Raw genomic sequence first — 15,734 nt, 5'->3', positions numbered from 1 at the left:
TATATATGTATTTACAAGCACTTTTATTATGCTTTTTTTATTTTTATTTTTTGGTAGTACTATTATCATGCTTCTTAGCTAAGTTTGCTATGGGATCCACACTTGCGACTTTTTCAAAAGTGATTGTATATGGAATTCCTTTTTCACTTGAAAAGATTGGATTTTCACCATGCACACGAGATGTAAGTTAGAGTTATGTTCTTTTGTCCATGTGTCAAGCTTTCATTGAGTAAAAGCTTTATGAATAATTGTCTATTAGCTTGCCTTAACCACGAAGGATAGCTTCTTGACAAGGGATGGTGACGGTGCATAGCTTAATGCTTCTTTAGTACATATAAAAGTATCTTTTATATGTAAATTTTTTTTTTTCTTTTAGTACAAATGCATATGTAAATGTCTGTTTCATACAGGGCAATGGAAAATTGAAAAGCTAGCATAATACATGGTTCATATTTTCTATGTTATGGTATTTGTGAGATACTCAATCACAGTTTAATATTTTGAGTTGTTTAATCCCTCAACTTTCAAAAATAGTCATTTAGATCTTTTTTTTTTTTTTTTTTTTTTGAACGAAGCCATTTAGATCCTTAATTTTTCAGTTTATTGTAGATCGGTTTAATTTTCAAGTTTGGCCAAACAAATATTGCAAATAATTTCGTTCACCTGGATGCTTTCTTCATAGACTCTATTGCTTTCAATCCATCATAGAAATATTTTTTTAGACAGAACTATTAGGGGATTAGACCGTTTGCAATAAATTGAAAAATTAAAAGGTTAAATTACTACTTTTGAAAGTTGAAGGCCCAAATTGTAAAATTTTAAAAATTCAAAATTATCAAAGTGCAACTAAACCTAAATTATATATCTTATTACGCTGCCAGCTGAATAAGAAACTGACTGAAAAGTTGAAGCATTATGGACTTCAGAAGATAAATATAAAAAATAAACCCATATTATGATGTTTAGATAAATAACAACATGACTACTTTGAAACTTAATATATGCAGGGAATAATGCTTAAAAGAAGGGACACATTCGCATAGAATTAAGTTACTAAAACTGGAAACTTAGGGCACAATTTTTTCTAAAGTATATAAATGGACAAAAATAAAAACAGAACAAGTGGCTTTATCAAAGAAATCGTAGTAGGACATTGTTTCCAACAAAATACAAATAATAGACACCATAAAATTGCATGTTTGATCTGTTCATATGTTAAAACCATGAAAGAGCTGTCGAAATTAACAGATATAAACTACCAACTCTATGTGAATACCAAGTTTCCCCGCCAAAACTTATTTATAATTGTGAGCTGATAACCATTTTATAATTAATTCAGAACAAAAAATATATGTTGTTTGATAAGTAATAATATGTGCTATTTCTTGAAGTTGTTTCTTTATCACTTCTACATCAATACTCTAATTCTAAAACCGTCATCACAACTTAATAACGCTATGTTTTTCTAATTGGCCGAAGAATAGAGAATATAGAGATGAAGAAGCATGATGATGATGATCTGCTTCTTCTTCCTCCAGAGGAATTGGTGGGTGAAATCCTGCTATGGTCGCCTGTGGGATCTCTTGGGCGATTCAAGTGGGTGTGGAAGGCATGGTGCTCCACCATTGACAGCCCTTCTTTGAGAAAAAAATTATTAGTGATTAAATGTGCTCGATCGGTTATAGCTTTATTGAATTTATTTTGAAAGTTCATATATTTAAATGGTTGGTTTTTTGGCTTTGAATACATACATGTGTTTATTACGTAAGAGTGTATATATGTATATATATATATATATATCTTTACATATTTTGTTTGAATATTGTTTACTAATATTAGATAAAATTTAAATGTTATTTATTTTATTGAAAATATATATATATATATATATATATATTTTTTTTTTTTTCTTGCACGAAGCATTGATGAGATATTATGCTACTAGTTGTTTATTATTTTTGTGGTTGTAATTTTTGTGTTTGTATGACATTCTTCAAATGTGGGGTAATCAAAATTATCGAAGTTTGCATTTGGATTAATTATATGGATGTACTAACTTATGGTTGATGTTTATTTTATAGGATATATGAATATAATATCAATGTCAACATAATTTGTACAAATTAATCTATGAATTTATGAAGTTTAAAGATTGGATTTCTTATGGACGTGCTATTACTCAATGCTGCGCTGAATACATTATGGGTTTTTCTCAAGCTAGCAATTATAATTTTGGAGGAATGTTCTGGAAAATATGTATATCATCAGGAGCAATGGTTTTTATTTATTTATTTATTTTTTTGTGTAGCTCTCTCAAGTTAAACTTATATGTTATTACTCTACGAAAGGCTCAAATACCTTTCAATTGACTGTTGGGGAATTCTCCTGATATTGTTTTGGACTTCTTTTGAATGTTTGCTAGGGAGTTTCTCTTATTGGGTCTCATATTGGATTTCTGATGGTGACTTTTTTATGCATCAAGCGTGTATATATATATATATATATATGTATATATATTATTAAAATAATTATCAAGGGAAATAGGAGTAAAGCTTTAAACATATAATCATCATAGTTGACATATAACCTCTATGATTAAGGATTCCATGAAAGAGGTTCAATGAGTAAGAACGAAGTTGAGCGTGATTATAAAGCACTGATTTTTTATTTTAGGATTATTTCCTGATCCTACTTTTATGGTAATAAGTGCTCATAAATATAATCGTTCAGGAAGAGTTTAACTCTGAATAAAACCAGAATATATATTTTGTAGGGTGTTGATCACAAATTACCCTTAGAGGTTTTATCTAAGTAAGTGTAATAGTGAGGTTGCTACTGTGGGAAATTAAGTTATTCCTAGAACACGTATGAGACCAGATACGTGCACATGACCGTTAAAGCTAAACCAGACTAGTCCTGATAACAATTGTTTTTAGTGTATGTGTTGTTGTGAGTAGAAAATCTAGCTAAAAGAACCTAGCTCAAGACTAGGTTCACTAAGTGTTAATTTATACTCATAAGGTACCTACACCTATTGCACACAAAGAGATGCTTAAGTATATTAAAATTATTTTATAATTTAAAATAAAGTAGAGGATTGTTAGAAATTTATTTATAATTATGATTTTTAATGTTATTAATTATTTTACCATTATATATTTAATAATTTATAACGGTTTTCTATTTATTTTACCCTTATGTATTTAATAAGTTTTAATATTTTTTTTTATGTTTATTATACATATTAAAGCTATTCTATCAATATTAAAGTGGATTTATGGTCTTAATTTTCTTCTTCTTTGTATCTATATATTTATTTGTTCTCAAAAATATTTTTGAGCGATTTAAAGGTTGTTGAAAGTTCTTATTTGCATCTTAAAACTTTTGGAAAATTATTGTATCTCTGGCGTATAACGATTTAATTTAACAGGCTATATTTATTTAATTAATTATTATTTTTATTATTTATTTTAACATATATTTGTAATTATTTTCTATATTCTTTTTAATAGATATTTTGCGCCTTGTGAAATGAATGTTTTCCAACATATATTTGCCAATTAAAGACCTATTCCTAAGCAAGAACAAGAAAAAATTAAAACAAAACACAGAATTCAAGAACAAGTAAACCAATTTTTTTTTTTTTTTGGGGGGATTAAAGACCGCTAGAAAAGGTATGGTAAGGAGCTCGTATATCTCACAAGCCATAAGAAAGAAGAGCAAAAGCTAAAGAATCCAAAATATGACCCAAACATTGGTCCAACAGAAAAAATAAATAAAATTTCATTATCCGCCTCAAGAAGATCTCTCAGAGAAAGAGAAGGATTCTGGAAAACCAGTGTAACTCTGCATTATCCAATAAATATGAATATATAAGGAAGTAAGGCAGGGTATATTTTAATAAATCATTCAAAAGGATCCATGAGGGATTCCCAATGCTGCATGATGAAATATAAAGAGGAATATGATCACAAAAGGACGCGAGTTCTAATAAGAGTTTCAAGTAAGCCTGCATCTGCTTTGCAAAACTCATTTTCTAATAGAATATCAAAGAGGCGGAGAGTTTCAATTAGACATGTATAGACATAAAAATAAGCTTTGCAAATGATCACAATATCATTTACTTTTGGGCAGATGGCATTAACAAGGTGAAGTGCTGCTTAATGAGCAACCAAACATACATTGCTTGAGTTTAAAAGTTCTCAAAGTTTCATATGGTCAATTACTTAACTACAGAGACAAAACCAGCTAAAAAGATTTTAAAGTCACCAAAATAGTAAGAATCCCCGTTGCTATTTTCTTGTTCCAAAATTGTTGCCTAGTTGATTTTAACCAGGCTCTCACTGTATAGAACAAAGTGGATTGAGAGGTATCTGGGACCTTCAATAACAATCTCTTCTTCAGTAGCAGCCCGAAACAAGCACAGGTTACCATCATTTCGCCTCTTGAACACCAAATTGTCATTCCAATGTATCCATGTAGTTGTCTACCATTGAAGGGGTGAATTTGGCGACCAATATTTTTCCCATGACCCCTCATTGCCAATTTCATGCAACCTCCAAAAATCAAAATATCGCTCAAAATGTTCCTCGCCCTCGGGCTGACGCATGTCATTTAAGAACAGAAACGACTCCATCTAAAGCCCCGATATAATTATAATATAGCATAGGCTCATGAACACCAATATCACTTGGCAAGGGCGTGGTCGTGATCACCTGGGTGTTGATGTCAAATGAAATTATTGAATGTTTCCATGATATACCATATTCACTCCGCGGATCTTTTTTATGAGCAAATGCTACCCACGAAAAGACTCCATTATTGTACACACCAACCCTTTCATCGATATAGAACAGATCGACCTGCAACTCATCACTTCCAGTAATCAAATTCCAAGAATCAGTTCTCAGGCTGTAGACCTCAAGCTTGAACCGCACAGGCTCAGGGTAATAATCATTACCAAATAAGTGAATCACACAGACCTTATAGTCATTGTTAATGGCATCAAAACCAAATGCAGCTGCTTGAGCAGTACTTTTCTGAACAGAGCAAGGTGGCATCACCTTGGTTTCCCTGGTTGCAGGATTCCAAATAACACGTTTTCCACGTTCAAATAAGCAGACAAGACCATTACTAGATCCAATCAAATGGGGGAGGCAAAACTGAATATTACCATTACTAGATCCAATCAATGCGGGAGGGGAAACTGAATATTGGGTAAAGGGTTTCGAACAAGTTGCAGTGTTGTAAGAGAAGCAACATAATAGTAGTCAGGTGATTTGGTGAGGTGGAGTTGGATACCTGGAGGTGTTTGGCAATGAAGGTGGGGTTATTGATAAGAGTGAACCATGATCTGCACACCGCCTTGCATCGCAGCAGGGTAAACACCGGAAGCCATGCTAGGATTTCAGCCAACAAGTACTCGCACATATCCATTATCGTCGTCGTCATTGTGTCCTTGATGGCTTTGGATTTCTTCATCTTCGTCACTTTGGGTTTCTGTCGATTTTAGAAATCAGAGCCCCCTGAAGTTAAAAACAAAACTTTTCATTCATTCATGGATAACAAAAGAAAAAAGAAAAAAAAAATGTAACAAGCTTTCAAAATACAAACTAGCTAAGCTAGCTAGCTCAACCTCATCATGGCCTTTCAAAGAAAAAGCATGAAGCAGATTTACATTTTCTCTGTATGAAAGACTTTTTGGTTGGGTTTTGGGTTTTGGGGGTTTTTTGCAGCTAACACATAGGAAATGCAAGTTTTGGGTTTTTATTTTTATTTTTATTTTTATTTATTTATTTATTTATTTTTTTTGTGGGCAGAAATCTCATGGTGATCGATTCGTGAAATGAAAAGAGGGCAATTTGGGGTTTTTGGTTTTGCTTTGTTGTCTCCATCTTCACCGCATCTTTTATTCTACGGTCCAGATCATTTGTCCGTTATCAGGAGAAAAAAAAAAAAAATGATTTACACGTCTGATTTTCAAATTTAAATTACCAAATCCTCCTCTTGAGAACCGTGTTCTTCACCTTTCTCTCTAGGATCTTTTCTAATTCTGGTGGACAAAGCTCCTCCCACCATGTGCCCCATCCCAAGCCTTGGAGTTGAAGCAAAACTATAAAAATATTATCTATCAAAACGTTGAGTTTGGTTTTGATACCAAAACTATGGATGACAAGGTGGTGTTGATCTACAAGTACTATGCTGCTGGCATTGTCGCTGGGTCTGTTGTGTTTGAGATGTACAGCTAAAAAACAAACTCTTGGAAAAGTTAAGAAGCAACTTATAATAATAATTCACACAGGGATTTTCGAATAAATAAGTATTGGCGTGGTGTTTTCAGCAATGGAATACTTTCTTGGAAAGCAAGCTATAAGGGCAACGGGGATATTCGGTATACTAATGCGATTATTTCAGTAGACCTCAGCAATGACTCCATTATGACTACGACACCCTTGCCTAGTAGTATTAGTCACAAGCGTCCTCCTTCTGACTACAAGAATAATTATTGTTTGGATTACAAGGATTCCTTGGCTCTCGTTCATTGCTAATCAAGCTCGCAAAAAAAGTTTCGATATATGGGTATTGGGTGAATATGGTGTTAAGGAGTCAAGAAGCTATTCACTATTGGACCTCTTCGGGAAATTGGTCGAGTATTGGGATTTTATGACGACAGCAAGGTGTTTCTTCAAACGTATTATAAGAAATTTAGAAGCAATGTATCTGAAATAGAGCTGCTTTTGCTTGACACTCTTAGTCCTACCCAACGTCCTCTTCAAATTTTTAGAGGTAATTATATGAAGATTGTAGAGAGAGTCTAGTTCCACTTAAAGGCTAGCACCACATTAACTATTGAACTGCTTTTGGCTTTTCTAGTAACTATAGGGGTATTTTTTATATGGACTTTTATTTTTTCCTCTGTGCATACGATGGAAAGTCGAATAATAGTTCGTTTCAAAGAAAAAGCTTTAATCATATATTGTTCATGCTTTCAATGTTATGGTATTTCTGATATTCAATCTTAAGTTTAAATTAAAAATAAATTATATATCTTGTCATGCTGCCTAAATAACCTCATTAAAAAGTTGAAGCATTAATATGGAATTCAGAAGGTAAATATATTAAAACACACACACAGATATTTGTATAAAAATATTTATCTATAGATAGATAACAACAAAAAAATCACATGATCTATTCATAGTTAATAGACTTCGTTTGACAAAAATCCAAAGTTCGAATCCAATAACTTAAATGCAAACACTCTAGGCGACTGCTATTAATTCTTATTACATGCAGGGAATGATGTTCAAAAGAAGGGACATGGAAGTTACTAAAACTGGCAACAAAGGGACACAATTTGGTCAAAGCATATAAATGGACACAAATAAAAACAGAGTAAATCACTTGATTAAAGCATTCATAGAACCTTGTCTCCGATAATATACAACTAATAGACACGTAAGTTGATGATTTGATCTTTTAGACATGTGAAAACCATGTAAGAGCTATTGAAATTCACTGATATGTGCTACTTCAATGGGAATGCCAAGTTTAGTTGAGGTTTAGTCTTCAGCAGCTTGGCTGCCAAACGCTTCAACCCCTGTTTTACCATCCACCATTCCTAAACGTTTCTTGCGGTGTTTAGCATAGGAATCAGACTCAACTCTATCTTTCGTAGCATGCATTCCCATCCGTGTCGCAACTGGATTCGATAAGCTACGTGTCCGGTGCACGGAGAACTAGACCAAATCCCCACCCACAAGCAGATAACTCTCGTTAGAGAGTCTGGAACTTTGTTCATGTGCTTCATTCAAACAAAGTACTGGGCTACGAGTCCCTCTGCAAAGTGCTATGGTCATATCCATTAAAATTGTATGAATCCGATTCTTACACCAAGCCACATAACAAGCTGATTTAGCAAAGACCTTAACTCCAAGTCTTCAACAACCTTAATTTCATCAACCATACTATCATTATCAACTCCAAAATCTACTTTTCAGTAACATTACTATACTGATCAATTTCACATGAACCCATTTTTCTCAGGAAATATAATGGAATATTTTACACACTTGCTTGGTATTATTAGACATCCTCATACTAGCAACAAGTATGACACTTTGCTTTAATTAATTACCATTATTTCATCAATGATATTTGGTTACAACAAAGTTTTGATATATTAATGATATTGGGAATATGGTGTTATTAGACTCATGGAAGAACCTATTCACCTTGGACCTCTTCAAGGAAGTGATCGAGTATATATTGGTATTTCGGGAGGATGGTAAAGTGTACAAATTGGGGTCTTAAGCTCATATTTGTACGACCAATGTTGGACTTTTAACCTTGGAGTACTTCCAAAATGGGGTTCTACCCTTTTTCTTTTCTTCTCAACTTCAACTATAGGGGAGAAGGAAAAAAAAAAAAAAAAAATCTCTGACAGAGGCAAATTCCAACAAGAAGTCTGCCAAAGTTAAAAATTGTCTATGTTCTATTTATTTTTTAAAAACATTTATAGAAAAAAAAAACGAATGATAAAAGAATTAAAATTTGTTAACAACTAAAAAATCTGAAGGGGAAGGGAAAAGAAAAACTTTTGATCCCATCATAGGAGACAACCTCCTTACTCTAATTACTTCCTTGGCTTCGCTCATGCTTTGTATATAAACAGGTGCTAATGAAATTGAATCATTCACGAGCTTAATTAGTATTTACAATAATATGTGCTATTTATTGAGGTTAATTGAGTTTAAAAAAAAAAACATAATTATCTTATTGGTGGGTTGGGTTACAACCCTAAACAAAATATATAGAAGGTGTGCATATATATATATATATGTAATATATGTAGCCTGGAATGAGAGGTTGTAAGGAATGCCATCCAGTACTTTTCTAGGGCGGCAGAGGATTTAGAATAGAAATGGAGGAGCACGATGATGATAATTCCAAAGGAATTGATGACTGAAATCCTGTTAAGGTTGCCTTGGAAATCCCAAAGGCTATGCAAGTTTGTGTGCTAGTCATGGTGCTCCATCATCAACACCTTCCCTTCAAATCTTTATTGCCTTTTAGACACCACCACTTATGACTCTACTACTGCCCCTTCCAGAAAATCTATTCCCAAGATTTTTTATTGTTAGATTTATGCTCTTAAAGCAAGCTAATCGATGATGAGGAGCTTTGTTAATAATGGACCGTAGGATCCCAAATTAGCTTATTAAATAACAGAGTTCGTTTAACTGATTATTAAGATACAAAAAAGAATTCATTAAATGAGCCCAAGGTGCTATGAAACCGTAGGAGAATTAGAGTTAGCAGTCTATAAACACACTACTTACTATCCTCTAGAAAGATAAGGTTTTATGTATTATTTTCTAGAGATTGAGAATTTCAGTAGAAGAAAGAACACCTTGAGAGAAAAATAGAAACTGTTTCAGAGTAACCTTCACTTAGAGAATATTTTCAGAGTAACCTTCACTTAGAGAATAGTTTGAAAGGTCCTACGCAAAAGGTTAGTAAAATCTAATGAATAATTACATAATTTATCACATGCTTTATTCAATCTTGATCAGGCTTCCGCTGTATGCATGATTTCAACACTTATGACACACTTGGAGTCCAGGCACTCGACCTGATCCATTAGTCGGCCATTAATTCAAACTAATTAATTACCATATATCCTGTATTTGCAATGGTGTCATCATGTTTTGTAGTAGCGATCAAACCAACTGGTTGCTATGGAACCCCATAATTGAACACTCAAAGCTTCTTCCACCTTCTTCATCATACCAAACGTTGATTTCGATGCAAGGCCTGCAATAGAAGAAATATTCAATATCAAAATGTTGGATTCAGTTTTGATCATATTAAGGATTACAATGTGGTCATGATCTACAAGTACAATGCCACTTTTCCCAAGTCCCTTGTGGTTGAGGTGTACTCCTTTGAAGCAGACTCTTGGAAGATCATAGAAACTTTTTCACAAAAATGTTTTATGGAGTGATTGTTTGCATGATTATTTGCATGATTGTTTGTGTGGCGTTTTCGGCAATGGAATGCTTTCTTGAGAGCAAGTTATCAGGACAATGGGGATAATGATCAGTATACTAATATGGTTATTATTTCGGTAGAACTCAACAGTGAGACCATTATAACTACAACCTTGCCTAGTACTATTTGTTAGATTAGTAATCCTCCTTCTAACTTTCAAGAATAATTATTATTTAGTTTATCAGGAGTCCTTGGCTCTTGTTCATTGGTTTGCTCAAGTGTCCCAAAGCAGTTTCGGTGTATGGGTGTTGGGTGAATATGGTGTTAAAGACTCATGAAAGAAACTATTCATTATTGGACCTCTCATAGGGTGTTGGGTGAAAATGGTGTTAAAGACTCATGAAAGAAACTATTCACTATTGGACCTCTCATAGGAATTGCTTGAGTATTGGGATTTTTGGGATATGGTAAGGTGTTTGTTCAAACATATCAAAAGAGGAAGTTTATGACCTAACTCCAAAGACATATAATTGAAAAATAGGTGCTTTTGCTTGACACTCTTAATCCTATCCAATGTCGCCTTCGAATTTTTAGAGGATATTATAAAAAGGTCTTCACTATAAAGAAGGGTCTAGTTCCACTTAATTAAAAACTCGATCTGCCTTTTTTTGCATGGCTTAGTGATTTTTCTAGTAACTATAGAAGTATCTTTTATATGTACCTTATTTGTTTCGAGGCTTATATGCATGTGCAAACAGTGTCTTTCATATAGTATGATAAAGTAGAGTGATATAGTTTTTTTCAAAGGAAACAGCTATTAATTATAAAATATAGTTCATGTTTTCTATGTTATGGTATTTTTGATGTTCAATCTAAAGTTTAAATGTGATGACCAATCTGGACATGCACGAGAGTTATTTGTAGATTATTTGGTATCAAATTTCATATTGTCTGGATGTGAAACTGGATTATTTAAATGTTATAACAGTCACGTTCATAATGACAAGGCTTTTTTCAAAGAGGTTGACTCTAGTTAAGTATGCTTCAACGGGAGGATATATAACCTCCTAGGAAGCTTGAATAAAAAATTTATATGACAGGTCTACCAATAAAGGTGAATTTTACAAATGGTATTAGCTGAGTGTGCCAACGAGGACATTGGGTTCCAAGTGGGTGGATTGTGATGATAATGTGAGTTGGTGCAAAAGATACTGGCAGATTATTTAGCGTCCAATTCCAAAGCATTTTCAAAGTGGTTGGTTGTAGAATTTCAAAAGAACTCTACAATTAAGCATGCTCCGATGGGAGGATGGGTGACATCCTAGAAAACCAGAACAAAAGATTTCATATCGAGTGTGTGTGGTGGCCAAATTGATGATAATATTAGCAGAGATTGATAGGTCTACAAGTGGAGGCAGAGTGTTACATTAAATTTCAAATAAATTATATTCCTTTTTCATGCTATCTAAATAAGAAACTCATTAAAAAGTTGAAGCATTATGAAATTCAGAAGGTGTATATATATATATATATATATAAAACCCACATTTATATTCCAAAAAAAAAAAGAAAAGAAAAAAAGAAACTCACATGGTTAATAGATTTCATTTTACAAGGATCTAGGGTTCTAATCCAATAACTTAAATGCAGGCACACTAGGGAATAATGTTTAAAAGAAGGGACACAATTTGCTTAAGCGTATAATGGACACATATATAAAATAGAGTAAATCATTTGATTAACGCATTCATACGACCTTGTTTCCAATAACATACAAATAATATACACCGTAACTTTGCTTGTTTGATCTGTTCATGTGTTAAAACCATGAAAGAGCTGTCGAAATTTGCAGATATGGCTACTTCTATGCGAATACCAAGTTTAGTAGTAGTTTATGGACTCTTCAGCACCTAGGCTGCGAAAAGTGGAAAGTCCCACTTCAACCCCTGCTTTATTTACCATCCACTATTTCTAAACTTTTTTTCCAGTGATTAGGATTGGAGCAATCAAATTCACGCCCACAAAGCAGATAACTCTTATTAGAGTCCGGAATTTTTTTCATGTACTTCATTTGAAGGAACAGGAAACAGAGCCCTTATTCAATTAGTACCATAATGTCCATTAACACGAATTATATGAATCTGATTCTTACATAAGTTCCATGACACGCTGATTTAGCAAAAACCTTAACTCCAACAACCTTAATTTCTTCAACCAGACTAGTATCGTCAACTGTAAATTAGGCTGCATTAGTTAGAATAAACAGTCAGTCCAGTTCATGCAAGCATGCTTAAGTTAAGTACATAGTGCATATAAAAGCTATATGGTTATCATCTTGATCGTTTGCATACTTTGAAGTGCATAGACACTCTCTAATTTAAAGTATACTTCAATTATTATATGTGGACATATATAATTGCATTAATTATGTTACTACTTTATTTACATTTTTACTGATAAATAAACATGTATCTTTTTATTTGTAACAAATTCTAACACCAATTTTGCATAATATAATACACAAAAGAGAAATGCACTTCTTAGCTAAATTCGTTAACAATTGAAAGTAACATAATCAAATTACTTAAGTATATACTAAAATATATCATTACATAGGATTAAAGTACTCCAGGAAATTAGGCTACAAAATATAATAGGCCAAAACATATGCCATCTATCTGATTGAATAAGTGACCTAATTCCTAATTTTCCACCATACGTATAAACCTGGTCCTTTTTTGGTAGGAGGGATGGAAAATAGGAAAGATGGAGAATAAGAAGGATGAAAAATAGAAAAGGAATAGAGAACTAGAGGGATGAAAAAATTTCATCTTATTCTCTCTTGTTGTTTGGTATGACATGAAGGATGGAAACGTATTGAAGTGAAAAACACAGGGAAGAAAAAAGAATTTAGGTAAGTTTAGCTATTTTTTATTGACTGAATGCTTTTCGTTTTAACAGTCCCTCTATATGTAGAGATATTGTTTTGGATGGGAAATCCATCAACTAATTTTCCATCCATCCTCTTCTCTTTCCTAGTCAAACAACCAACCTATTTTCCCTCCTTCTGCTTTTACATCCATTTTTTTTTATTTTTCTTTCTTCCATTTTTCCACCATAACAAACAAACCCTAACCTTAGCTTATGTTGCCAATTGCATAAGAAACATGAACTTTATACAGCATTTTATTCCAGTCATCAGATTTTGTGCCATTTCCATATCTTTAGGTGGTATAATACTTTTAAATTCGATATAAAGTTCACGTGCTAACTCTGCTAATCCCGTGTTCTTGGAGAGTTGAGATTTCTTTAGCACCCTAGCAGCCAAGTACCCGACATTAACCCCACTTTTGCCAATAGAGTCATGTCTAGTTCCACTTAAGCTTAATTATTGATATACTCCTGTACATATTTAGTTTTCTGCTTAGAGTATTTCTTTCATATATGTATATCTTTTCAGTACATTTGCAAATGGATATTCAAACAGACTGTGTGTTTCATATATATACTGCAATGGAAATTCAAATAATATGTACATTAATTCAAAGGAAAAGCAATTATATAGTTCCTGTTCGCTATGTCATGGTATTTCTAATATTTAATCTGAAGTGTTAGTACCAAATACATTGATCCTTGGTTATGTTTAATGTTTAGGCAATGCAAATTAAAAAGTCCTTCGTAGACCAGAAGTAGTTTCACTATGGACTATGAGAAATTTTCGTAGAAAAATGAGTAGCAATAATCATTTCAGTGAATTAATGAGCTACCTCTGCTTGCTTGTAAAAATCATCAGACACCAATAAACAAAAAACCACCTTAATCATCAACAACCGAAGCTAGAAACTCTCATTTGTTGCCATAAACTATATATCTAGTTATGCTTCCTTATTAAGGAACTCCATTAATAGACGAAGCAATATGAAATTCAGAAAGTAAATGCATAAAACAAGTCCACATTTGCATAAAATATAATCCATTGTTACGGAATTGGGAGAAAAACAAATAGCAACGGAAACAAGAAAATGAAGAACAAACACACAATTTATGTGGAAACCCTTGACGGGAAAAACCACGGGCAGGGAGAAGCAAATCCAATATCGAAAGATTTGTACAAGGTGAGCCAAATTTCGAGATACCCTAAAAACCCCAATTACGGCCGAACAAAAAATACATATATATATATAGTACAGAAGAAACCCTATCGGCCCGAGACCTCCACTTCCACCACAGAGCCCCAAATTTTTCTCCAAAATTAGTTTCACCAAATGGGTCGCACCGCAAGCTTTTCGGGTCGGGTCAACAAGAATTCGGGTCACTAACTCTAACAATCTCCACCTTGACACGAATTCCATATAAGGAATGAAAAAACATACAAAACTCCAATCTTCGATAAAAGTTGCCATCCTCTTCCACAAAAACCCCTAAAGGCAAAGCTCAACAACAAACACCAACCAAGTCCAAGCAATGCTCAAACTTGGCTACTGGAAGTGCCTTGGTCATCATGTCAGCAGGATTATCATGAGTACTCACCTTGCTGACAACAATATCTTCACGAGCAATAACGTCACGTACAAAATGATACCGAACATCTATATGTTTTGTCCTCTCGTGAAACATCTGATCCTTAGTGAGATAGATAGCACTCTGACTATCACAATTGATGACCGTACTCTCCTGCTCAGAGCTCAACTCACCTATCAACGCCCTTAACCACATAGCTTCTTTCACCGCTTCAGCTATAGCCATATATTCAGCTTCTGTAGTTGATAGTGCAACTGTTGCTTGCAAAACAGACTTCCAACTGATAGAAGTATCTCCAAGAGTAAATACATAACCAGTAGTGGACCTCCTTCTATCAAGGTCCCCAGCAAAATCTGCATCAACATATCCATTTACACCCTCCTTACTTCCACCAAACTCTAAACAAGTGTTAGTAGTGCCTCTCAAGTACCTTAGAATCCACTTGACAGCTTGCCAGTGTTGTTTGCCAGGATTAGCCATATACCGGCTCACAACACTAACAGCATGTGCAATGTCAGGACGGGTACACACCATAGCATACATCAAACTACCAACAGCACTAGAATAAGGAACATGTGACATATACTCAATATCTCTATCCGACTGTGGTGACATATCAGCAGACAATCTAAAATGAGTAGCTAATGGAGTACTTACAGGTTTAGCGTTCTTCATTCCAAAACGCTCCAGAACTTTCTCAACAAAAGATCTTTGAGTCAAGAAAAGTTTACCTGCAGATCTATCTCTCTCAATCTCCATACCAAGAATCTTCTTTGCCGCTCCCAAATCTTTCATCTCAAATTCACCACTCAATTCTGCTTTCAATCTGTTGATATCGGATTTCTTCTTGGCCACTATCAGCATATCATCAACATAAAGCAACAAATAGATAAATGAGCCATCTTCCAACTTCCTAAAATACACACAGCTATCATATTGGCTTCTAGAATAGCCATGGCTAACCATAAACCCATCAAACCGCTTGTACCACTGACGAGGGGATTGCTTCAAACCATACAAGGACCTTTTCAACAAACACACATGATCCTCTTTTCCTTCAACCTCGAAACCTTCGGGTTGCTGCATATAAATTGTCTCCTCAAGCTCACCATGCAAGAAAGCGGTCTTCACATCTAGTTGCTCCAACTCTAAATCATGCATAGCAACTAGCGCTAACAAAGCATGAATAGAAGTATGTTTAATGACAGGGGAAAATATAT

General features: G+C 33.8%; 1 protein-coding gene across 1 annotated transcript; it reads right to left on the bottom strand.

The window, feature by feature from the left end:
- Positions 1–4,027: 4,027 nt before the first annotated feature.
- LOC132799688 (F-box/kelch-repeat protein At3g06240-like) lies at positions 4,028–6,078 on the bottom strand. Its single transcript, XM_060812136.1, has 3 exons — positions 5,995–6,078; positions 5,362–5,499; positions 4,028–5,270 (listed from the first exon to the last, which is right to left on the bottom strand). The coding sequence occupies exons 1-3, from the start codon at positions 6,076–6,078 to the stop codon at positions 4,611–4,613; spliced, it is 882 nt and encodes a 293-aa protein (XP_060668119.1). The 3' UTR covers positions 4,028–4,610.
- Positions 6,079–15,734: the final 9,656 nt, after the last annotated feature.

The sequence above is a fragment of the Ziziphus jujuba genome, chromosome 10, assembly GCF_031755915.1.
Source record: "Ziziphus jujuba cultivar Dongzao chromosome 10, ASM3175591v1".
Lineage (NCBI taxonomy): Eukaryota > Viridiplantae > Streptophyta > Magnoliopsida > Rosales > Rhamnaceae > Ziziphus > Ziziphus jujuba.
This window is presented reverse-complemented; position numbering and strand designations above follow the sequence as displayed.